The sequence below is a fragment of the Lepus europaeus genome, chromosome 7 (assembly GCF_033115175.1).
Source record: "Lepus europaeus isolate LE1 chromosome 7, mLepTim1.pri, whole genome shotgun sequence".
Lineage (NCBI taxonomy): Eukaryota > Metazoa > Chordata > Mammalia > Lagomorpha > Leporidae > Lepus > Lepus europaeus.
The window spans coordinates 64,351,060-64,377,121 of NC_084833.1; the positions used below are offsets into that span (position 1 = coordinate 64,351,060).

The following is a 26,062-nucleotide window of genomic DNA, read 5'->3' on the forward strand; positions in this document are numbered from 1 at the left end:
GCTGAGTCAGCTCCCACATGCAAGACAAGGGGATTTTGCCAGAGGGGAAAATCTGCCATTTCCCACTGACTTTGAGTCTGGCTGGGAAAGCTGACAGGGGCCTGGGTACCCACTTAAGATTGTGAGGTGCCCCATCCTCTTAACCTATCAGGCTCCAGAGCTCACCCGCCAAGGTGGAACACCCATAGGCAGCTGACTCTGGGAACTCTCTGCTGTCTCCGTGGACAGGGCAGGCCTGCGGGGCTAAAAGGGGGATCCTCTGCATCCTGTGACTATGGTACCTTGGGCGCTGTGACTACGGGTATTTTGTGACTACACGATAGGGCTTAAGGTGTAGCTGGGTCTCTGAACAATCACTGTGTCTGGTGTCAGAGGCTCAGAGATCCCTGACTGCCTGGGGAAGGTCACTGCAGAGGTTCCATGCTCACACTGAGGTCTGCACAAATCCTTTTTTGTGTGGTTTGTGTGAGGGTGAGGGTTGTACTCACTGTGGACTAATCCTGGACATTTATCATCACCTTGGAAGAGAGCAGGTGAGGGTGACAATTGGGTGTCACCCTGTATTCTCGCCTTGCCCCTGAACACTGACAAGAGCTCCCCTGCTCACCCATCACATGCTTCTAAGTATTCACCGAAGGATCAGACACTCCACTAACTCATGCTCCCAAACTCCTTCTATGAAGCCAGAATCACCTTAATACTTAAACCTGAAAAAGATACAGCAGAGAAACAGAACTACAGACCAATCTCCCTGATGAACATAGATGCAAAAATCCTCAACAAAATACTAGCAATCGAATCCAACAACATATCAGAAAGATTATTCACCCAGACCAAGTGGGATTTATCCCTGGTGTGCAGGGATGGTTCAACATTCGCAAAACAATGTGATACATCACATTAACAAAGTGAAGAACAAAAACCATATGATTATCTCAATAGATGCAGACAAAACATTTGATAAAATACAACACCCTTTCATGATGAAAACTCTAAGCAAATTGGGTATAGAAGGAACATTCCTCAACACAATCAAGGCAATTTATGACCAAAGTCCTATTGAATGGGGAAAAGCTGGAAGCATTCCCACTAAGATCTGGAACCAGGCAAGGATGCCCACTTTCAACATGGCTATGCAATATAGTCCTGGAAGTTTTTGCCAGAGCCATTAAGCAAGAAAAAGAAATCAAAGGGGTACAAATTGGGAAAAAGGAAGTCAAACTATCCCTATTTGCAGATGACATGATTCTATATATAGGGGATCCAAAAGACTCCACTAAGAGACTATTGGAACTCACAGAACAGTTTGTTGAAATACCAGGATATCAAATCAATACACAAAATCAATAGCCTTTGTATAAACAGACAATGTCATGGCTGAGAAAGAACTTCAAAGATCAGTGCCATTCACAATAGGTACAAAAAAAAATCAAATACCTTGGGCTGGCGCCACGGCTCAATAGGCTAATCCTCTACCTATGGCGCAGGCACCCAGGGTTCCAGTCCCAGTCGGAGCACTGGATTCTGTCCTGGTTGCTCCTCTTCCAGTCTAGCTCTCTGCTGTGGCCCAGGAGGGCAGTGGAGGATGGCCCAAGTGCTTGGGCCCTGCACGCGTATGGGAGACCAGGAGAAGCACCTGGCTCCTGGCTTCGGATCAGCGTGGTGCACCAGCCACAGCGTGCCGGCCGCAGCGGCCTGTCCAAAAAAAAAAAAAAAAAAAAAAAAAAAGAAAGAAAGAAAGAAAGAAAAAAAATTAAATACCTTGGAATACATTTAATCAAGGATGTCAAAGATCTCTACACTGAGAAATATACAACATTAAAGAAAGAAATAGAAGAAACTCAAAAAATTGGAACATGTTCATGGATTCAAAGAATCAATATCAATATCACTAAAATATCCATCTTACCAAAAGCAATTTACAGATTCAACACAATACCAATCAAAACAACAGACATTCTTCTCAGATATAGAAAAAATAATGCTGAAATTTATGTGAGGCACAGGAGACCTAGAATAGCTAAAGCAATCTTATACAACAAAAACAAAGCTGGAAGCATCACAATACCAGATTTCAAGACATACTACAAGGCAGTTATAATCCACACAGACTTGTACTAGTGCAAAAACACATGGGTAGCCCAATGGAACAGAACAGAAATGCCAGAAATCAATCCAAATATCTAGAACCAACTTATATTTGACCAAGGAGCTAAAACCAATCCCTGGAGCAAGGACAGTCTCTTCAACAAACAGTGCAGGGAAAACTGGATTTCCACATGCAGAAGAATGAAGAAAGACCCCTACCTTACACCTTACACAAAAATCCACTCAACATGGATTAACGATCTAAACTGACAAACCAATACCATCAAATTATTAGAGAACAATGGGAAAACCCTGCAAGACACTGGCACAGGCAAAGAGTTCTTGGAAAAGTCCTCAGAGGTACTGGCAGTCAAAGCCAAAATTAACAAGTAGGATTACATCAAATTGAGACATTTCTGTATGGCAAAAGAAACACTCAGGAAAGTGAAAAGGCAACTGACAGAATGGGAGAAATCATTTGCAAACCATGCAACTGATAAAGGACTAATAACCAGAATATGCAAAGCTCCACAACAAAACAAACAAAACAAAACAACCCAAAAAATCCGTCAACTGAAGACTAAAGAAATTATAGGATATGTACATCATGGAATACTACACAGCAGTAAAGAAAAATGAATCATATCCTTTGCAACAAAATGGATAAAACTGGACAACATCATTCTTAGTGAAATAAGCCCATCCCCAAAGGATAAATACTGTATGTTCTTCCTGATCTGTGGTAACTTATAGATCACCTAAAAGGTAATCTATGGAAGAAAATTGACACTTTGATTAGAAATGGCTTTCCAGGCCAGCTCTCTGCTGTGGCCAGGGAGTGCAGTGGAGGATGGCCCAAGTGCTTGGGCCCTGCACCCCATGGGAGACCAGGAGAAGCACCTGGCTCCTGCCATCGGAACAGCGCGCTGCGCCGGCCGCAGCGCGTCTACCGTGGCGGCCACTGGAGGGTGAACCAACGGCAAAAAAGGAAGACCTTTCTCTCTGTCTCTCTCACTGTCCACTCTGCCTGTCAAAAATTTAAAAAAAAAAAAAAAAAAAGAAATGGCTTTGAACAGTCCTTGTCTTGACTATTGTGGAAGTTTTTTTTTTTTCCATACTGTTTGTTAAACTTTTTACTTAGTATAGAAGTAATCATATGTGTATAAAATTAATTGAAAACAGATCTTAGTAAAAAATAAGAATGGGAATAGGAGAGGGAGGAAGGTGGGTATTATGAGAAGAATCACTAAAGTTCCTTAAGTTGTACTTATGAAATGCATAAAGCTTATGTTTCTTAAATAAAAGATCTCTTGGGGGAAAAGCACAATGAGGTTTCACCTCACCCTAGTTAGAATATTTCTCATACAGTAATCAAAAACAATAAATGCAGGGCTGGTGCTGTGTGTAGCAGTTAAAGCCACTGCTTACAGTGCCGGCACACCATATGGGCACCAGTTCAAGTCCAGGCTGTTCCACTTTCAATCCAGCTCTCTGCTATGGCCTGGTAAAGCAGCAGAAGATGGCTCAAATCCTTGGGGCCCTGCACCTGTGTGGGAGACCCGGAGGAAGCTCCAGGCTCCTGGTTTTCGATCGCCTCAGTTCTGGCCATTGTGACCATTTGGGGAGTGAACCAGTGGATGGAAGATCTCTCCCCTACCCTGCCTCTGCCTCCTGTAACTCTGCCTTTCAAATTAATAAATAAATCTTAAAGAAAAAAAGTAAATGCTGGTGAGGATGTGAGAAGACAGCTTCCCTAATCAACTACTGGGGGGAATGTGAATTAGTACAGCCATTGTTTATGACACTATGGAGATTCTTCAGAAATATGTAAATAGATCGAGCGTATCACCCAATCATTCCACTCCTGAGATTTTACTGAGTTGAAATGAAAGAAGCATATGAAAGAGTTATCTGTACCCCCATGTTTATTGCAGTTCAATTCACAATAGCTAAGATATGGAATCAACCCAAATGCCCATTAACCAATGACAAGATAAAGAAAATGTGGGGTTTAGTGCAATGGTGTAGCGGGTAAAGCCACTGCCTGCAGTGCCAGGATCCTATATGGGCGCTGGTTCAAGTCCTGGCTGCTCCACTTCCAATCCAGCTCTCTGCTATGACCTGGGAAAGCAGTAGAAGATGGCCCAAGTCCTTGGACTCTGCACCCACGTGGGAGACTTGGAAGAAACTCCTGGTTCCTGGCTTCGGATGGGTGCAGCTCCAGCCATTGTGGCCATTTGGAGAGTGAACCGTGGATGAAGACAAACAGACCTCCCTCCCTCCCTCTCTTTCTCTCTCTCTTTCTGTCTCTCCTTCTCTCTGTGTGCAACTCTGACTTTCAAGTAAATAAATAAACCTTTTTTAAAAAAATAAAATGTGATAATATATACACTATGGAATATTACTCAGCCACAAAAAATGAAATCCTGTCTCACACAACAAAATGGATGCAACTTGAAATCATTATATTTAGTGAAATAAGTCCCAAAAAGACAAATACCATGTTTTCCTTGATATGTTAACTAATAGAGTAAAAAAAAATAATGTATATGAGCAAAATTGACACTTTGAGAATTATTACTTACAGCCCTTGTCTCTACTGTTGTGGAACAGTGTTTTTTTTTTTTTTCTTTTTATTGAATTTTTTACTTAGTGGAGGGTTATTCTTATGATTATAAAATAAACTGAAAGTATGTCATTGTAAAAAATAAAAGGATAAGGAGGAGGGAGGGAGGGAGCTGGCAAAAGGGACAGTATGGTGAGAATTATCACTATGCTACTAAATCTATATATATAAAAAATACGAAATTTGTTCACCTAATATAAATTTGAAGAAATTAATTTAAAAAGATTACTCAAAAATATAGAAGAGAAAATATGTGAGTTAAAGAAATCCATACATGAGATGGATGAGAAATTCTGCTGGGAGATAGAGATATTGAAAGAAATGAAGAATTTATTATGTCAAATGATTACTGGATCAATTCAACAGGAAGATGTGACTATAGTAAATGTATATGCACCTAATGCTAGGACACTTTACTATTTAAAACAAATGTGAATGGATCTAAAGGGAAACATAGCCTCCAATACAATGAGGAACTTTAACACTTTCATCAATGGACAAAAATCAACAAAGAAATAACAGAGCTAATTTACACTATTGATGAAATATATCTAATTTATATCTATGACATTTAATCCCACAGCTGCACAATACACATTGTTTTCATCAGTGCATGGAACTTACTCTAGGATATACCAAATGTAAGGCCATAAAACAAGTCTCAGTGAATTCAAAAGAATTGAAATCATGGGGCTGGAAACATGATATAATGGGTAAAAGCCACTGCCTGCAACACTGACATCCCATATGGGTGCTGGTTCAAGTCTGGCTGCTCCACTTCTAATCCAGGTGCCTGCTAATGGCCTGGCGAAAGCAGCAGATTATACAAATGTTTGGGCCCCTACTACCCATGTGGAAGATCAAGATGAAGCTCCTAGTTCCCAGCTTCTACATGGCTCAGCCCTGGCTTTTGCAGCCATCTGGGCAGTGAACCAGCAGATGGAAGATCTCTTGTTGTGTGTCTTTCTCTTTCTCTCTTTCTTTCTCTCTTTCTCTCCCTCTCTCCCTCTTTCTCTCTTTCTCTCTCCCTCTCTCCCTCTTTCTCTCTCTCTCTGTAACTCTAACTGAAATTTTGGAAAATATGAGAACAGATGTAGACTGAACAACAGCTCCTGAATGAGCACTGGATCATAGAATAAATTAACAAATGCCTAGAAACAAATGACAATGACAACACAAGATAGCAAACTTATGTGATACGGCAAAAGGATGTTGACAACAAAGTGCCTACATCAAGATATTGGAAAGTTATCAAACAAATGATCTAACAATGCATCTCAAGGATTCATAAAAAAGAACAAATCAAACCCAAAATTAGTAGGAGGAAAGAAATTTTAAAAATTGAAGAATAAATAAAATTGAAACAAAAAAAAACAACAACACAAAAGATCACTGAAATGAAGAGCTGTGGGGGCAATTAAGGAAAATATATATACTTTTGGCCCAACAAACCAAAAAAGGGAGGGAGAAAATCCAAATTAATAAAATCAGAGATGACAAAGAAAATGTTACAACGAATACCACAAACATAAAAAAGAATCATCAAAAATTTCTACAGCTGTATGCCAACAGATTGAAAAATCTAGAAGAAAAGGATAGATTCCTGGACAAATACATGTCTGTGAAGGCACAGAAAGCCTAAATAGACCAACAACCAAGATGGAGATTGAATCAGTAATAAAGACCCTCCCAACAAAGAAAAACCCAGGACCAGATGGCTTCACTGCTTAATTTTACAAAACTTTCAAAGACAAACTAATCCCAATTCTTCTTAAAACTATCCAGAACAATTGAAAGGGAGAGAATCTTCTCAAGCTCCTTTTATGAGGCCAGCAGCACTTTAATTCCAAAACCAGAAAAAGATACAAAAAAGAGAACTATAGACCAATATCCCTGATGAACACAGCTGCAAAAATCCTCAGCAAATCCAACAACATATCAGAAAGATCATTTACCTGGACCAAATGGGATTTGTCCCTGGTATGCAAGGATGGTTTAACAGACCAAATCAATAAATGTGATGCATCACACTAACAAATTGAAGAATAAAAAGCTATACAATTTTCAATAGATGCAGGGAAAGAACTTGATAAAATACAACACCCTTTCATGATTAAAAAAAAAAAAACCTTAAGCAGTTTGGGTAGAGGGAACATACCTAAATACAATCAAGGCAATATATGGCAAACCCACAGCCAGCATCACATTGGATGGGGAAAAGTTGGGGGCATTTCTACAAAAATCCAGAATCAGACAAGGATCTTACTCTCACCATTAATATTCAATATAGTTCTGGATGTTTTTGTCAGAGCCATTAGACAACAAAAAGAAATCAAAGAGATAAAAATGACAAAGGAGGAAATCAAATTATCCCTGTTTGCAGATGATATGATCTCATACATAGGGGAATCAAAAGAATCCACAAAGAGATCATTGGAACTCATAAAAGAGTTTGTCGAAGTTGCAGGATATAAACTCAACATACAAAAATCAATAGCATTTGTATACACAAACAATGCCATGGCTGAGAAAGAACTTGTCAGACCAGTCCCATTCACAATAGCTACAAAAACACCTTAAATACTCTGGGATAAATTTATCCATATATGTGTAAGATCTCTACAATGAAAATTATAAAACATTAATGAAAGAAATAGAAGGCACAAAAAAGGAAAAATCTTCCATGTTCTTGAATTAAAAGAAATATCATCATCAAAATATTCATACTATCCAAAACAATTTACATATTCAACGTGATCCTAATGAAAATATCAAAGACAAGTCCTTCTAAGATCTGGAAAAAATTATCCTAAAATTCATTTGGAATCACAAGAAACCCTAAATAGCTTAAGCAATCCTAAATAATAAAAATAAAGGTGGAAGCATCACAATACTAGATTTCAAGACATATTGCAGGGTAGTTGTATCAAAATGGCCTGATACTGGCACAAGAATAGGCATGTAGGCAAATGGAACAGATTAGAGATTCTAGAAATTAACCCATACATCTACAACCAACTCATCTTTGACAAATGAGCTAAAATCACTTACTGGAGAAAGGACAGTCTCTTCAACAAATGGTGTTGGGTAAATTCCATCTCTGCATGCAGAAGTATGAAACAAGACCCCTACCTTATACCCAATTAAATAATCAACTCATAATGGATAAGGGATCTATACTTAATGCCTGAAACCATCAAATTACTAGAGGAAAACAGGAAATACTGCAAGACATTGGCATAGGCAAAGACTTCCTGGATAAGACCCTAGAAGTACAGGCAATAAATGCAAAAATAGACAAATGGGATTGCATCAAGCTAAGAAGCTCTGCAAAGTAAAACAAACACCCAACAAAAAGGCAACTGACAGATGGAAGAAAATATTTGCAAAGTATATATCTGACAAAGGATTAAAATCCAGGATACATAAGAAGCTCAAGAAACTCAACAACAAAAAAAACCACAAGCAATCCAGTTTAGAAACGGGCTAAGGATATGAACAGGCATTTTTCAAAGGATGAAATTCAAATGGCCTACAGACACAGGAAAAAATGCTCAGGTTCACTAGCCAGGGAAATGCAAATAAAAAACACAATTCATCTCATCTCAGTTAGAATGGCTCTCTTACAGAAATCAAAAAACAATGAATGCTGGGCATGGATGTGGGTAAAAAAAGGTTCCCTAATCCACTGTTGATAGGAATGTAAACTAGTACACCCATTGTGGAAGACAGTATGGAGATGGCTCAGAAATCTGAAAATAGATCTACCATAAGACCCAGCAATTCCACTCTTGGCAATTTACCCAAAGGAAATGAAATCACCATATGAACGAGTTATCTGTACCCCCATGTTTATAGCAGTTCAATTCATAATAGCTAAGATACAGAATCAACCAGATGTCCATCAACTGGATAAATAAATTGTGGTGGGGCTGGCGCTGTGGCGCAATGGGTTAACACGCTGGCCTGAAGCGCCGGCATCCCATTTTGGCGCCAATTCAAGACCCAGCTGCTCCACTTCTGATCCAGCTCTCTGCTATGGCCTGGGAAAGCAGAAGATGGCCCAAGTCCTTGGGCCTCTGCACCTACATGGGAGACCTGGAAGAAGCTCCTGGCTCCTGACTTCAGATCGGCACAGCTCTAGCCGTTGTAGCCAACTGGGGAGTGAACCATCAGCTGGAAGACCTCTCTCTCTCTGCCTCTCCTTCTCTCTCTGTGTAACTCTTTCAAATAAATAAATAAATCTTTAAAAAAAAAGAAATTGTGGTATATTATACACACTAGAATACAATGAAATTCTGTCTTGCACAACAAAATGGATGTAACTAGAGATCATTATGCTTATTGAAATAAGCCAGTCCAAAAAAGACAAATACCTTATGTTTTCCCTGACTTGTGGAAACTAAATATACAGAAAACAAAATAAGTAAAGTATGAGTGAAATTTGCACTTACTACTTGTTGAATCACTTAGTGAAAAGTTAAACTTGTGATTATAAAGTAAATTGAAAGTATGTCATTGTTAATATTAAAATAAAACAAGGAAGGAAGGAGGATGCAGAGTGAGAATGAGAGAGGAAAGCTCTATGAAAGGGGGGGAGATTAGCAGAGAAGTCAGGTAAGGTGAGGACTGAAACCAGGTCATGAGGAAGTAGAAAGTCAGCTTCCAGGTCAGACTCGACTGTGTATGCAGAAGTGAATGTAAGAAAATGCAAAAAGTGAATGCGGGCAAGTTTTTCAAGAAGCTTGACTGTGAAAGGGAGAAGCAAGACAGTTGTGAGAACAAAGGCAAAGTCAAAAGATGCTCTGGAGGAATGTGAGTGAGACACCACAGGACAGTCTAAGGGGCACTCGCCCTCTCTCAGCGTTGTGCAAATGCAGGCCAGCCCTTGCCCCCAGTCCTGGTTCCAGTCCTGGCAGGCAGAGTCACTACTGAGCATGAAGGTGGGCTCTTTTTTCCTAAGATTTATTTTATTTTATTTGAAAGTCATAGCTAGTGAGAGAGATCGAGAGAAAGAGATCGAGAGAGAGAGATCGAGAGAGAGAGATCGAGAGAGATCGAGAGAGAGAGAGAGAGATTGAGAGAGAGAGATTGAGAGAGAGAGAGAGATTGAGAGAGAGAGAGATTGAGAGAGAGAGATTGAGAGAGAGAGAGAGATTGAGAGGTCTTTCACCTGCTGGCTCACTCCTCAAATGGCCACAACAGCCACGGCTAGACCAGGCTGAAGCCAGGAGCTTCTGGATCTCCTACATGGGTAGCAGGGGCCCAAGCATTTGGGCCATTCTCTGATGCTTTTCCCAGAGATCATCAGCAGGGAGCTGAATCAGAAGTGGGATAGCCAGGACACGAACCAGCACACACACAGGATGTCAGTGTCACACATGGTAGCCCCAGTTGCTATGCCACAATGCCAGCCCCTGAGCATGGACTCTGAAATCACACTGCATGGGTTCAAATCCTAGGTTCAAGAACTCTGTGGTCTTGGCTTTTCTATATTTTTGCTTCTTTCTCTGTGAAATGTGGACAGGCACACTTATTTTATAGGGCCATTTTAATGATTAAATGAGAAAATACTTGTGAAAGGGCTCACAACAGTACCTGGCAGCTGGCTAACACACATTGGCCATTTTCCGTTACAATGGTCATTAACAGGAAGCTATGACATGTCCCCCCAGGGTTCACAGGTAGCAAGCTGGGGCGATGCTAAGGGATAATGGGAAGCTTTTAGGTCACTGGGGATGCATCCTCAGAAGGGTGGGGCAGTCTCTCTCTCTGGCTTCCTGTCTCACCTTGTGATCTTTTTCTCCCGCAAATGCTCTCACCATGATGTCATTCAGCATGAGGTTCTTACCAGAATTGAAACTGTTAGTACCAGGCCCCTAAACCTTCCAAACTGTAGCTAAATAAACCTCTTTTCTTTCTAAAGTGCCCAGCCTCGGGTATTTTGTTACAGTAAGAGGAAACTGCCTGGTACACAGGATGAGAAGACTTGGCTACATCACAGACTGAAGAGGAGTCAGCAGGGAAAGAAAGGCGGATGAAAGCCGGGCAGACCTACAGGGCCACCACCGAGGAGGCAGGAAGACCAGCCCTCAGCACCCAGGGCAGAGGCTGCTTCACTGTGAGAGAGGGTGAGCAGACAGCTGTGATGGGGAAGATTTCAAATAATCCAAGTGCACCACCTCCCTGACACTTAAAGAACTAGAAGAGCAGGAAAGAAACAAGCTCCCACCTTCTATCCTCTGGAAAGAGGATTCCAGAGCCTCACCATTCCGAGTTTAGATGAGTCAGAGAATTCTTTGGGCAGGTGCATGTGTGTGTGTGCACATGTACATACACGTACATGCACAAAAGGAGAATAGTGTTCTAACTTTAGGGTCTGACTCAGGTTTTTTTTTTTTTTTTTTTTTGGACAGGCAGAGTTATACAGTGAAAGAGAGACAGAGAGAAAGGTCTTCCTTCTGTTGGTTCACCCCCCCAATTGCTGCTATGGCTAGCATGCTGCGTAGATCTGAAGCCAGGAGCCAGGTGCTTCCTCCTGGTCTCCAATGCTGGTGCAGAGCCCAAGGACTTGGGCCATCCCCCACTGCCTTCCCGGGCCACAGCAGGGAGCTGGACTGGAAGAGGAGCAACCGGGACAGAATCCAGCGCCCCAACCGGGGCAAGAACCCAGTGTGCCGGCACCGCAGGCGGAGGATTAGCCAAGTGAGCCGCGGTGCCGACCAACTCAGGCTTTTCTTTACCAAATTACTATCCTGTTCACAGAGCCTGACACCAAAGATCCCTCAGGGAACCAATACCCCTAATGCAATTGCATTCACTGTTTATCATTCAAGGATTCTGAAGGTAAAGAATTTGCTAAGAAAAATATGTAGAACTCTTCTAGTACTATTGGTTGAACTCTGTAATTAACATACAATTATTCTTAGGTGTTTAAATTTTAACTGAAAAGTGATCCCTGTTAAATTTCAGAGTGGAAAAAGAGAGGGAGGAGATGCACAATTTGGGACATGCACAATCAGTCTTGCCCCAAATGATGGAGTTAGAAATGTGCCAGGGGATTCCAATACAATCCCATCAAGGTGGCATGTACCAATGCCATCTCACTAGTCCAAGTGATCAATTTCAGTTCACATTCGATGGCTTGAAACAAAGGGATCACACAAACAAGACAAGTGTCTGCTAATACTAACTGATAGAATCAAAAAGGGAGAGAAAGATCCAGCATGGGAAGTGGGATACACAGCAGACTCATAGAATGGCAGATGTCCTAAACAACACTCTGGCCTCAGAATCAGCCCTTAAGGCATTCAGATCTGGCTGAAGAGCCCATGAGAGTATTGTAGGCATGGAAAGCCAAGATACCATGGAAAAGAAAAAAAGAAGAAGACCTAAATGAAAGATCTCTGTGAGTGAGATCCCAGTGGAAAGAACGGGGCCATCAAAGAAGGAGGTACCTTTCTCTGAAGGGAGGAGAGAACTTCCACTTTGACTGTGACCCTATCGGAATAAGATCAAAGTCAGCGAACTCTAAAGGCTTCCATAGCCCTGGCAACTCATAACTAGAGCCTAGGGAGATTACTGATGCCATGAACAGGAGTGTCAAATTGTTAAGTCAGCAACAGAAGTCACTGTGTACTTACATCCCATGTGGGATCTGTCCTTAATGTGTTGTCTAATGTGCAGTGATGCTATAACTAGTACTGAAACAGTATTTTTACACTTTGTGTTTCTGCGTGGGTACAAACTGATGAGATCTTTACTAATTATATACTGAATCGATCTTCTGTATATAAAGATAATTGGAAATGAAAAAAAAAACCTGGTGTTAAATTGGAAATGGCATAGAAAATTAATTAATTTTTTAAAAATATTATGTAGGCTCTCTGTCTTTAATGTGCTGTACACTCTTATTTAATGCTATAACTAGTATTCCAACAGTATTTTTTTTTCACTTTGTGTTGCTATATGGGGGCAAACTGTTGAAATCGTTACCTAATATATACTAAACTGATCTTTTGTATATAAAGAGAATTGAAAATGAATCATGATGTGATTGGAAGGGGAGAGGGAGCGGGAAAGGGGAGGGTTGTGGGTGGGAGGGAAGTTTTGGGAGGGGGAAGCCATTGTAACCCATAAGCTGTACTTTGGAAATTTATATTAAATAAAAGTTTAATAAAAAAAAAGAGAAAAATATGTAGAACTCTTTGCCATAGTCTGATGTCAAAGCTTGCAAAAATCTGCAGCCCTGCTAGGAGCTGCAAATACAGATAGCTGCATGTGTTAGGTGGCCCATGTCAGTGAAGAAAGCTGGAAATGAAAGAGAGTGGGAGGGGCTGGCTCCATGGTGCAGTAGGTTAATCCTCTGCCTGTGGTGCCGTCATCCTATATGAGCACTGGTTCTAGTCCCAGCTGCCCCTCTTCCAGTCCAGCTCTCTGCTATGGCCTGGGAAAGCAGTGGAGGATGGCCCAAGTCCTTGGGCCCTTGCACCCACATGGGAGACCAGGAAGAAGCACCTGGCTCCTGGCTTTGGATTGGCACGGCTCTGGCCGTAGCGGCCAATTAGGGAGTGAACCAACGGAAGGAAGACCTTTCTCTCTGTCTCTTCCTCTCACTGTCTGTAACTCTCCCTCTCAAATAATAAATAAATCTTAAAAAAAAGAAAAGAGTGGGAGTGAGCGTGCCAGTCAGTGAACATGTGTGTGTGCACGCGCGCGTGAGCATGCACCCACACAGCAACACAGCAGCTACATTCTTGCTCTTATCTACTGCCACCCGGCAGAAACCCAAGTCAGTGTTGCTGGATCTTCACGGGTTTTTGGGAAGTCTGTCTTTTATGTGCAATCTCTTCATTATGTGAGTGTCAGTAACTAATTTGCTATTTAGAAACAATGTGCAGGCCAAACAAAGCACATCTGGGAACCAGATTCAACTCATGGGCTACAAATATGCTTTTTCTGATTGACTTTATTTTTTTCAACCTGTGGGAATTTCAGCAAGATGAATTCCCATTACTTGGCTTTTTCCGATTCAGTAACCAACATTTCCTTTTTGTCTTGACAATGTACAGTTGGGCACTGCCCAGTACAGTATGAACATCATCCTAACCCCAGTGCCTTTCTTATCTCGTGCATCTAATTGGTCCCCTAGTAGTGATAATTCCACCTCAGAAACACTGCCCCAAAGACCTACTTTTCTCCATCTCTACTGCTTTCATTAAATCTTCCATCATCTCTCACCTAGAATACTGTAACAATCTCCGTTCCTACTTAGCCTGGAGACCAGGTGCCTGAGCCTGGCCTTGAATGGCCTTCAAGTCCAGGTCCATCCAGGCTCACAGAGTCATTCTCTAGTCCCAGAGCAAAACATTCAGATTCACACTCTCCTGCCTTTGTCCTTGGCATTCTTTTAGCCTAAAATACCCTCCTACACCTGGGTCACCTGGTTGATCACATCTTTTATGATTCAGCTCCCACACCACCTCAAAGACATTAGTTTCCTAAAGCTTGAGCTCCAGAAATTTCTGTTTAAAAGGATCCAGCCATTCCCAAATCTACTCTGAGCCCCCTTCAGAAAATTTCAGGCAGCAGAAATGTGGAATCTGCAAGCCCTGGCTGGGAGAAGGGAGGCCATCTGGAGAATGCTGGGGCCATGGCATGGAGGACTGGGGAGGAGTTCAGTAGAAGGAAGAAGCTGTGCTGAGAGCTGGAATCAATGTAACCTGAAAAAGAGGTTTCCTGGAAGTGATAAATAGGAAGAGCAGAATGGTTTGGTAGGAAGGGAGTCCATTTTAGAAACAGGAAGCTTGAGTCTAATTTCTACGACTAAGCTGAATGACCATGGGCATCATTCTATCCAGTGAGACCTGAACTTCTCACATATAAAATGAGGATAAAGACTCCATGTCTCAGAGAAGGTTAGCCTTCGCTGAACCTTCCAGCGAGAAATAGCTGTTGCCTCTGGCAAGCCCTGGGGTTATTCTGCAATTTCTCCTTCACAGCCTGAGCCCTTTCTACCGCCTTCCAAATGAACCTCCAAGTCTGGAAATTTGTCCAAGTCACTGTCTCTCTTCCACCCTTAGGACCCAGCTCATGGGATGCACCCAGTGGACATGTGGGAACCAAATGAAGGCTCAGATGGCATTACCAAGACCGATGCAGTACTGACGCCCCTAATTAGATGCTAAGCTCTCCAAGGGGAAAAACAGTTTCTATGGTATTCATCAATTTATCCTTAACACAGCACCTGACACAAAACATATTTCACAAATATGTGTGGAAAGGGTGAATGAATTTTGGTATCTCCTTTGGTTCAACACAGGGCACTATGATTTCCTGATCCCTGACCTCCCCTACAAAGGATCTGAAGCTCTCCTTAAGTGTTCCAACAGCACCCCATGCTTCTCCTAGTATAGTACTTTTCACTTCTCACTTAGAATTGTTTTCTCCGCTCATCAACTTCCCACCTGCTATGGGGCCCATGACTACCTGATTCACCTGTGTAAAATCAGCACCCAGCGCAGAGCCAAGAACTCACTGGGGCGATTACTGAAGATTTACACCCAGTTAATCTTTCAGGTATGTCTTCTGACCAACCACAAGCATCTGCTAGATAGGTGAACGAAGGAATGAATGAGTAAACCACTGGCTGGGAAAACTAAGAGACAGTGACTGTTAGAGAAGGTTCTAGCAACTTACAGAATATTGGGCCTGGCTTCAGGTCTGCGTGGTACTTACTTGATCTTTGACTTTGGGAATGCTCCCTTGACTTCCTTTTTTTTTTGTTTCTTCACCTGTTTCTTCACCTGCAAAATTACAATCCTTTTTAACCTGCCATTCCAAGCTCTTGGATTCTCTCATTAATTATAATATGCTACTGTGAGCAATCTTCCCCAAAATTCGTCTCACCTGGACCTACAAAACCTATAGGACCCAACAGCCATGAAGTACACGTGTGGATGTAGAGAAAGAGACACACACAGATGGGGAGGTGGAAAAGGAGAATAGCTTTATGTCAATAGGGTGTGGCTGGGTTGCTTAGAGAATACATGAAGCACAAATCAGAAACAAAGGGATTGGTTACCTGATCGATCACACAAAATACATTTCTGTAGGAATGGTAACACATAACCTGGAAAAAGATGTTTGCTATGCATATAACACAAAGGATGAATCAAACCCACTCAGGTTCATGAAGGGCATACAGACCTGGATACACGTAATAATAGAAATTCCAGTCCCCTATGAGGAATATTAAATGAGAAGGTAGATCTACAACTAGTGGACCAAGAAGGGTCATGACTCCCAGGTTACGTTTTCTAGAAATTAACCCTAAGAAAATATTTATATGGTAGAAAAAAAAAGTCTAAGTTCCAAACCTGCAGGGCCGTGACCTAGGTTAGCTTCAGCTACCTCTTGTTTCTATCTCAAATATGACTCAGTTAATGTCAATCTGACTGGACCTCTAGCTCCAAAACACGTTCATCCTTTCTCTCTCTCTCTCTCTCTCTCTCTCTCTCTCTCACACACATGTATGTTCTTCATCTGCATGTACATGTTTGTTTCATTTTGCCTGGCTCAGATAGCTACCACCTCAGGCCCACTTCTTAATAGAGGCACTCACCACACTGCATTATAATGGCCTGCTCCCCTGTCCAGTCCCCACCCCAAACAAGTCCAGGCCAGGAGACCCTACATAGCTGGGCTTGGGTCCTGCTTATTTATCCCCAGCACCTCACACCAGGCCTACTGGAGGAAAAGTCCCAAATGTTAATGAACTAAAGGGAACCACGAACAACATGCTGTCGGAGCACTTCACCTGTCTGTGAAGAAGGCAGCAAGGATCAGGGAAGGTTCCTACAGCAGGTGACAGGAGAGCTGGGTCTCAAAACTCGAGAAGTTATCAGGTATCCACAGAAGGCTTCCGAAGCATCCGACTGGAGTGGCCCAAGACTGCTTCCCAGAGTGAAGAACTCTCACTCGTTATTTAGTGATAATTATTTTCACATGAACGTTAACTTCGCCAAGATTGGTTTTCACCACTTTTACTCAGGGACCCAGGCCCCATAACTAGACTAAGGCCTGCAACTCAACAAGTATTCGTTCAATAACTTGGCCATTCGTGGGGGATAGACAGGAGTTAAAAACCAAGACATGCAATGTGACAGGAGACAGTGTAATACCACAGTGCTGCGGGATGAGGCTGGGACAGTCAAGGAGGAGTTCCACCAGAGGAGCGACCAGGTGTATCCTGATGCCCCCATAGACCTCAGGACAGTGCCATGCAACATTTGTGGCTTAAAAAAATAAAAAAAAAATTAGGACTTTTGAGACTACTGGGACTCAAGGGGTTAACTCTCCAATTGGTAAAACTGGATCCAAGCAAAACCACCCTGAGGATAACACCATGGTATTTCATTGCCTAAGATTCCACCCACATAACACCTTTACAGTTCCTTGCTAGGGACATCCTGGGCCAGGACCACACAGTGCACAGCGCTGGTCCTGAAGAACGCCTGCCAAGGGGGCTTTTTGCCCATTTACACCCGCCTTATGGCAATGGCCCCCTCCCAACCAGCAACATAAAAGGACTGAACACTCTGGGCCGGCTACAATCCCACCTCCAACTCCACTATGCTGTGCTTTCTATCATACAAGTCTTTTCTACTTTAGCTGTCTCCTTGACTTCCTCGAACCCTAAAATCCTAAAACCTAACAAAACGAATAATGACTTCGTTAAAATATAGACTACTACTAAATCCTAAAGCTGTAAAAGTGGAATGCACGAGGGGAAATACCATGGCTGTGGAAGTTAAAAAGCAAAACAACCTGGCTTCCAAACCGGGTTCTGATACCTGCTATCTGGCCTGGGGGCACTTGCTGGGGGTTTCCTCAGCTGAAGGGGTTATGGGACTAAATGAAAGACAGCATGGCTGTAAATACACACTGCAGGCCCTCAGGAAACCGGAGTTCTCTGTAACACGACGACGTTACTAACAGCTACCAAGGTCGCCCGAGAGGATCATTGGCAAGAGCTCTAACAGAGCTAGAAAAAGATGAACGACTCCTCCCTGCCCCGTTAGGAACTACATCTGGGGTGCAGGACACTCAAAAGCCAAGCAAACTAAGTTTCTAGGCGCACCTGCCTCCGGCGTCGCTTCCGCCTCCGAGCAGTCCGCGGAGGCGACGTCCCGGGCGGGCGGGATGCGCGCCTGCGAGCCTCCCGGGGATCTCGGAGCCGCTCCACGGTGGCGCTGGCCGCTGGCTCCCCTACTCCTTAGCAACCGCGAAGCGGCGACTGACAGTGTGGGCGGCAACCGGTGACCGGAGCGTCTAACTACGATTCCCGGCAAGCCCCGCGGCCACTTCCGCTGACAACCTCGCGTCAGAGAGCCTTGAACTACGAATCCCGGTGGACCCCGCGCGGCGCGTCACGCCGTCAGTTTCAGCCAATCAGCTTCGGACAAGTCGGAGGGGAGGGAGACGCGGAGGCAGACAAGATGGCTGCGGCGGCTGCACAGGGCGGGAGAAGCGGTGGCGGCGGAGGTGGTGGTGGAGCTTGCGGTGGCCCCAGCGGCGGGACAAGCAGTAGCCGCAGCGGCTTATTGGATAAGGTGAGGAGCCAGCTCTGGGGGACAGTCGAGCCTGGGGGAAGCCCCGAGGTGCGATCGCATCTTCCCATCCCCGCCCCCCTCCTTTTCTGCGGCCTCTCGAGAAGCCCTTGTCTGACCACCATGGGCACCTTCCTCACGCTGGTAGCCCGCCCTCTCCTCTCCGGGGCTTCCTTCCTTCCCGGGAGCTTTCTTGGCCCGTGATGCTGGCCGCCGCCGCAGTTTCTTCACCTGATTCCGTTATTCCTGTATCCCATTGTGGCCATCGCTTTTCCCTTATGGTGCCCATTTCATTGACAGGGAAAACTGAAGCTGGAAGCAATTAAAGAATCTCCTTCTCCGTCGGTATCCCCCAAACTCCCCACCACCGTCACTCTCGCGTGTTACCACAGATTCCAAAGTGTCCCCTGCCTTTTGTCGACTGAAGTTTCTAGGCATTTCTATCGCCATACGCCAAATACTGATAGTGTTGGAGTATTTGGGGGCTGACGAGAAGCCTTTAAGAGTTTCCCCTTTTTTCCCCTGTCGTTTTCCTCCCCTTTCCATGCTACTTGCCGCCAGCTGCTCTGCTCCCTGCGCCTGCTCGCCCCTTTCCTTTGTGCCCATCCATTAAAACCAAACAAAAAAACCCCGAAGAAACCTTGTAGTCCTAGCAACAAGGCCGTAACAGAAGAGAAAGGCAGGAAGACTGCTTCAGAATTGGCCTTTGGCCTTTGCACAGCATCTTTGAACGAAACAATTGCGTGGAGAGCTGGGTCCTAGTATTGGTTATACTTCTAATTAGCGCTGTGACCTTGAAGTATGCTTGCTGTCCCCAAATTTGGTCATCTGCAAAACGAGGGGTTTAGCCTTCATTTACTCCAGTTTACTCGTTGTGGGGCTCCGGGCTGGTTTGACGGAAGTGTTAAGCCTGGTGTCTTTCATAAAGGGTCGAGGATTTCTCTTTAGTTGAAAACAGCTTTCAGGCTTGCCTGTGCCTGAAGCATGGGAGGTGCTTAAACAAATGAACACGGGATCTTGTGGAGGAGTTCAGAACCAGATCTTTTTGTTTGTCTTGTTGAGTGTCACTGGCTTCTCTTATCTGTTCTCTCGCTCTTAACCCTTCTCCAGAGACAGGAGCATTCTGTGGAGGTTGGGATGTAAATCACTTCAGGACGTGAGAGTGTTGGGACTTGCAGGTCGTTTTTGTATAGAAACCCTGCCTGTCTGCGTGGTGCTCATCCTTGCTCTGCCCTCCAGCAAACAGTGAGCAATGGGGCACTCTGCTAAGGGCTCACTGAACACATCTGCCCCAGGGGAAGTGCTTTCAGGACCTCCTGTAGATGCCAAAAGTGGCAGTGCTCAAGTCCTTTACGTAGAATGGCGTGGTGTGTGCATAGAAGCCATGCCCTTTCTCCAGTGAACTTTAAATCCTCTCTAGATAACTTTTAACACACTTAATAGAATGTAAATGCTCTGTGGCTAATTGTTATACTTTATTGTGTAGGGAATAAGGTCAATACTAAAGGAGTGCGTGTTCAGCACACAGGATCCCCCCCCCCCCGCCACCCCAATATTTCCCTTCCAAGATTGGTTGATCCATGGGTGGGGAACCCATGATTATGGAACTCATGGATTTGCAGGGCTGACTGTAATTTATGGCATCATTGTGTTATTGAAGGAACCTGGATTTGGGAATCATAAGATTTTGGCTTTGAGATTGCTGGTTACTTACAAAAAGTATGAAGATTTTTCATCTGAAATGTTAGGGTCTTAGGTACTTACAGCACAGAATTTTGGAAGGAATTAAACTAGATACACATTAGCAACCTCTGTAACTTGTAGTGTCTACAAATATGCAATGGCAGAATAAGTTAATCATACTGTCAGAATATTGAAAATAAAAAAAACCCTGAACATAGGAATGGGATACTCAAACTATTAAATGTACTTAAGGAAGGATATGGTATATTCAAATGTGTACTTTCAAAAAAATTATTTATTTGAAAGGCAGAGTTAGAGTAGGAGAGCCAGAGAGTGAGAGAGAGAGAAGGGAGAGAGATCTTCCATCCACTGGTTTACTCCCCAGATAGCCACAATGACCAAGGTTTGGCCAGGCTGAAGCTAGGAGCTTCATCTGGGTCTCCCATGTAGATGCAGGAGCCCAAGCACATGGGCCATCTTCCGCTACTTTCCTAGGGACCATTAGCAGGGAGCTGGATCAAACGTGGAGCAGCTGGGACTCAAATTGGCACCCATTTGGGATGCCAGCTTCACATTAGCAGCTTAGCCCACTATTGCCACATCGTTCCCCAAATTGTGCTTTTTCAGAAGTTCCAATGAAGGAGGATGATCCTTGAGATTTGATTTATAAAGGTGGGGCCCCCACAGGAAGACCTATGTGTGTGAGTGGGGGTTGAGCCTGATTTGGCAGGAGAGAGAGGAAAAGCATACTGGGTGAGAAGACTCCTTAAGCAAAGTACACAGAATGTGTTGGTGCCTGAAGTTTCTTTTCTTTTTTGTTTTTAAGATTTATTTATTTATTTGAAAGTCAGAGTTACACAGAGGAGAGGCAGAGAGAGAGGTATTCCATCCGATGGTTCACTCCCGGATGGCCGCAATGGCCGGAGCTGTGCTGATCTGAACGAAGCCAGGAGCTTCTTCCTGGTCTCCCACATGGGTGCAGGAGCCCAAGGACTTGGGCCATCTTCTGCTGCTTTCCCAGGCCAAAGCACAGAGCTGGACAGGAATTGGAACAGCTGGGTCTTGAACCGGCACCCATTGGGATGCTGGCGCTTCAGGCCAGGGTGTTAACCTACTGTGTCACAGCGAGGGCCCCAATGCCTGAAGTTTCTTAGGTGGAGAGTTGACTGTAAGGTTTGGGAAGGGAAGTATAGTGACAAGTAGGTAAAATCAGATTAGGGAGGGTGTGGGTTGTCCAAAGTTCAAGCAGAAGGTTGTTTAAGGATTTTGAGACTATGGAAAGTGGTTTTCAGGACAATTATTTAGGTAGTTTGGAGAAGTAGAAATTAGAAGCCTTCTGGGGGCAGGCATTTGATGGAGTGATTAAACTTTCTTTTGGGACTCCCACATCCTGTACTGGGCTGCCTGGATTTGAGTTCCATCTCTGCTCTCCATTCCAGCTACCTGCTAATGTGCACCCTGAGAAGTAGCAGATGATGGATGGGTCAAGTAGTTGAGTCCTTGCCACCCACATTGGGCACCCAGATCGAATTTCCAACTTTTACCTTCAATCTGGCTGGCCCAGCCCAGTTATTGGAGCAATTGGGAGAGTGATCCAGCAGATGGGAAAACACTTTCTCTGCCTTTCAAATAAAAATTTAAAAAATTAAAGGCCTTCTAGTAAGATCATGTGCCATCCTAGTGTGTGATTTAGTGAAAAGAAAAGCAAATTTGAGTTCTGGTGCAGCATGTTAAAAGATGTATGGCTGTGGATAAGTTGTAAGATGACTGAACTTACTCTCTGTAAACATTGTGGACACTCATACATTTGATAGGCTTACTGTAAGGATTAAATTGTATAATGCTGGTAATTGTTCTTTGTAAAGGGCTATGTAAAAATAGAATGATAAGGTGATGAGAGCTTCAACTTGAGAAACAAAGACCTCTCAAAGGAGCACCTGGAAGACTAAGAAGTGAGAAATGGGAGAGAAAATAGTAGTCAGGAGCTATTTTTCTTGTTTCTTTAAAAACTTTTTTTTTTTTTTTTTTTGACAGGCAGAGTGGACAGTGAGAGATAGACAGAGAGAAAGGTCTTCCTTTTGCCGATGGTTCACCCTCCAATGGCCGCCGCGGTAGCGCGCTGCGGCCGGCGCAGCGCGCTGTTCCAATGGCAGGAGCCAGGTGCTTCTCCTGGTCTCCCATGGGGTGCAGGGCCCAAGGACTTGGGCCATCCTCCACTGCACTCCCTGGCCACAGCAGAGAGCTGGCCTGGAAGAGGGGCAACCAGGACAGGATCGGTGCCCCGACCGGGACTAGAACCCGGTGTGCCGGCGCCGCAAGGCGGAGGATTAGCCTAGTGAGCCGCAGCGCCGGCCTGTTTCTTTAAAAACTTTATTTCAGCTTTCCATTGAGCTGTTCCCCTTCTGAATTCCTCGAACAGTTACCATGCATGGGAATTGAATTGTCACTTAATATACCATCCTTTCTTGTATTGTCCACCAATTTGTCTGGTTTCCCATGAGGGATTCTTTATGGTGATCAACCCAGGATAAATGCTCATAGCATTGAATTTAGCAGAAGAAAGTCTCAATGTGCCACCCCTGTTTTCAGAAACAGCTTTAGAGAATATACCTCTAATTGTCTGAAAACTGAAGGTTACTGTGGGAGAGAGACAACATGGGGAAAATGTTCTTCTGTGTGGGGCAGAATCTGAATGAGTAGAAAAATTTGTGCTCTGTGGGAATGAGAGGCTGTTACCTACAGTGTAATCTCTTTGATTTGATTTGTCTTGGCTTGAGGGGGAGGGAGGATTTTAATTTTATTTCTGCAGCTATAGTTTCATTGCTATAAAGAAATGTAATAAAGAGATGCAAATGTGCTACTAGCTTTCCCTAACACATGTGAATTTATGCTCCCAAGAAACTGCCTTTAAGAACAGCAGTTCTCAACTTTCTGATGTTAACACTACAAAAACAGTCTTCTGGCCTCCATCTCAGAATGATATAATTTCAATCATTGCATTAAGTCATTTTGCCCCAATAACATCAAGGTATTTTTTTTTTTTAATATGTACAGCTGTAAAGAAAAGCTGCTTGCTTAATTTGTTTTGGCTATTCAAGTTGGTATGTAATGTTAAATTATGCTTTCCAGAAGCTATATCCAGATCTTTTAACCTCATACCTGGATTCTGTCTCCTGGCACAGCTTTTATATCTTGGTTGAGGACATAAGCTCTGGAACCAGGCTGGCTATCTGGGTTTGAATTCTGTGTCTGCCACTTGTTAGATGTGTGTTCTTGGGCAGGTTAGTAAACCTCTTTGTATCTCAGTTTACTCATCTGCAAAGTGGGTATAGTAATAATCTTTACCTTAAAATATGGCATCTGGCACATAGTAAAAACTGACTGAGATATATGTATTATTTAAGTGTGTGTATGTATATATATACACACATATAAATATATTATCTTGCTACTTAAAGGTAGTTATTCTGGACTTTAACTTTCTTAGACAAATATTTTTCAGTGCATGATGTGAAGGCTGTCTACATCAGACTCTTGAGTATTAGTTAAAAATAACAGGTGTCTGGGTTCTCTTGCAGACCTGAATCAAATTTTCTCAAAGTGGGGCCTGAACATAGGCATTTTCTCACACATTTCTGTTACTCTTGCATTTTTTTTAAAGACTTACTTGAAAGGCAGAGTTACAGAGAGATAAGCAGAGAGAGAACTTCCGTCTGCTGGTTCACTCCCCAAATGGCCACAGTGGCCAGAGCTGGGCCAATCCGAAGTTAAGCACTTCTTTCAGATCTCCCATGTGGGTGCAGGGGCCCAAGGACTTGGGCCATATTCCACTGCCTTCCCAGGCACATTAACAAGGAGCTAGATAGGAAGTGGAGCAGCCAGGACTAGAACTGCCACCCACATGGATGCCAGCACTATAGGTGGTGGGTTTGCCCACTATGCCACAGTGCTGAGCCCTACTCTTAGATTTTAAGGTCCTTTCTGGTTCTGACATTTTAAGGGTTTTTTTTTTTTCCCCCTCTTTTATTCTGTTTAATGCAGATTTCTCTAAAATTTTATGATGAAGAGGCTCATCTTTTCCAGCTTCCTTAATTTTATTGACCATGGACACAAAGAGATTAGAATGAAGCAATTTGTCCAAGTTGGTAACATTTCCAGCTTCTTCTGTACTTTATCTGGTCTTCTTACTTCGCTCAGCACTTTGCTTCTCACACTGGAGCAGGCCTTGTGCTAGCTAATGTGATAGGAGAGCCTCTGTTTTGAGATGGAACACCTAGACTGTGTCTTTACCTTTGTCTCCCACCAACCATGTGTGCTTAGGTTAGGCCTTCTCTTTAACTCCCCTGGGTGATATCTTTGCTTGCCAGACTTCAGGATGAATGCTTGTGCCTTGTTACTTAGCTATAGCAAAGATGAACAGTTTTATGACAATCCTGTAATTGTGTATGGTTGTATTTAAATAAGCTGCTGAGTTTTAACACTTCTAAAAATTTTAATAGCATCTCAAAAGCTCATATTTTTTATTCCATGAAAATAAAAACCTATGTCAAAGGACACTGTCAAGAAAGGGAAAAGACGGCTGGCGCCGCGTCTCACTAGGGTAATCCTCCGCCTTGCGGCGCCAGCACACCGGGTTCTAGTCCCGGTCGGGGCACCGATCCTGTCCCCGTTGCCACTCTTCCAGGCCAGCTCTCTGCTGTGGCCCGGGAGTGCAGTGGAGGATGGCCCAAGTGCTTGGGCCCTGCACCCCATGGGAGACCAGGATAAGCACCTGGCTTCTGCCATCGGATCAGTGCGGTGCGCCGGCAGCAGCGTGCCTACCGCGGCGGCCATTGGAGGGTGAACCAACGGCAAAAAGAAAGACCTTTCTCTTTATCTCTCTCTCTCACTGTCCACTCTGCCTGTCAAAAAATAATAAATAAATAAATAAAAAGAAAGGGAAAAGACAACCTACAGAACAGGAGACGATTGTGAATCTGATTAAGGTACAGGATGTAGCTGGCGCCTGTGGATTAGTAGGTTAAGCCTCTGCCTGCAGTGCCAGCATTCCATATGGGTGCTAGTTCATGTCCCGGATGCTCCTCTTCTGATCCTGCTCTCTGCCAATGGCCTGGGAAAGCAGTGGAGGATGCCCCAGGTGCTTGGGCCCCTGCACCCATGTGGGAGACTCAGAAGATGCTCCTGGCTTTGGATTGGCCGAGCTCTAGCCATTGCAGCCATTTGGGAGTGAACCAGTGGATGGAGGACCTTTCTGTCTCTCCCTCTCTTTGCTGTAACTGCCTCTCCAGTAAACACGTGTTTTTTTGTTTTGTTTTAAATTAAAGCTCAATAATGTAGAAAATAATGTAATATTTAAAAGGTGAAAGGATATAAATAGACATTCCTCTATAGAAGTATACATATATCCAATAAGCATATGAAGAGGTGTTCAGGACACTAGGCATTAGAGATACCATTTCACATTCACCAAATTGCTGTATATAAAAACTTTTTAAGTGAAAAATAATCAGTGTTAATGAGGGTGTAGAGAAACTGGAATTTCATACATTGCCTGTGGGAATATAAAATGGGACAGCCACCTGTGGAGAAGAGTTTGATAGTTGCTCTGAAAGTTTAATATAGAATTACAATTTGACTCAGCAGTTCCACTCTGGGGTATATACCCAAGATAATTGAAATTGTATGTCCTCACAGAAACTTGCACACAAATATTCAAGCCCAATTATCACAATACCCAAAGGTAGAAACAATGTCCACTGATGAATGGTAAACAAAATGTCATATCCATATAATAGTACTGTGGTCATAGAAAGGAATGAAATATTGATACATGCTACAGCATAGATGCACCTTGAAAAATACTGTGCTAAGTGAAAGAAGCTGTCATAAAAAAAAATGTCTTTTCTGACTCCATTTATATGAAATGGCCCGAATAGGCAGATTGCCACAGGAACGGAAAGTGGATTTGTGGCTGCCAGGCTGGCAGAGAGAATGAGGTGTGCCTGTTCATAGGTGTGGAGTTTTCTTTTTGCAGGATTGTGGCAATGCTTGTGTA

General features: G+C 43.4%; 2 protein-coding genes across 5 annotated transcripts in view; one reads left to right on the forward strand and one right to left on the reverse strand.

The window, feature by feature from the left end:
• Nucleotides 1-17,934, reverse strand: part of XRRA1 (X-ray radiation resistance associated 1) — a 94,575-nt gene extending 76,641 nt beyond the window's left edge. For 2 of the 4 annotated variants that reach the window (XM_062198258.1, XM_062198257.1), the window contains exons 1-2: nucleotides 16,533-16,610; nucleotides 15,452-15,519 (exon numbers count right to left, since the gene is read on the reverse strand). The gene's annotated coding sequence lies outside the window, so the exon portion shown is untranslated. Of the gene's footprint in view, nucleotides 1-15,451; nucleotides 15,520-16,532; nucleotides 16,611-17,855 lie in introns of those variants that run through there. The other 2 variants (XM_062198260.1, XM_062198261.1) reach the window with 2 other exon arrangements.
• A 251-nt stretch (nucleotides 17,935-18,185) lies between these two features.
• SPCS2 (signal peptidase complex subunit 2) overlaps nucleotides 18,186-26,062 on the forward strand; it is a 35,639-nt gene continuing 27,762 nt past the window's right edge. The window contains exon 1 of the mRNA XM_062196714.1: nucleotides 18,186-18,327. Coding sequence (XP_062052698.1) covers nucleotides 18,214-18,327 — 114 coding nt within the window. The 5' untranslated portion in view covers nucleotides 18,186-18,213. The remainder of the gene's footprint in view (nucleotides 18,328-26,062) is intronic.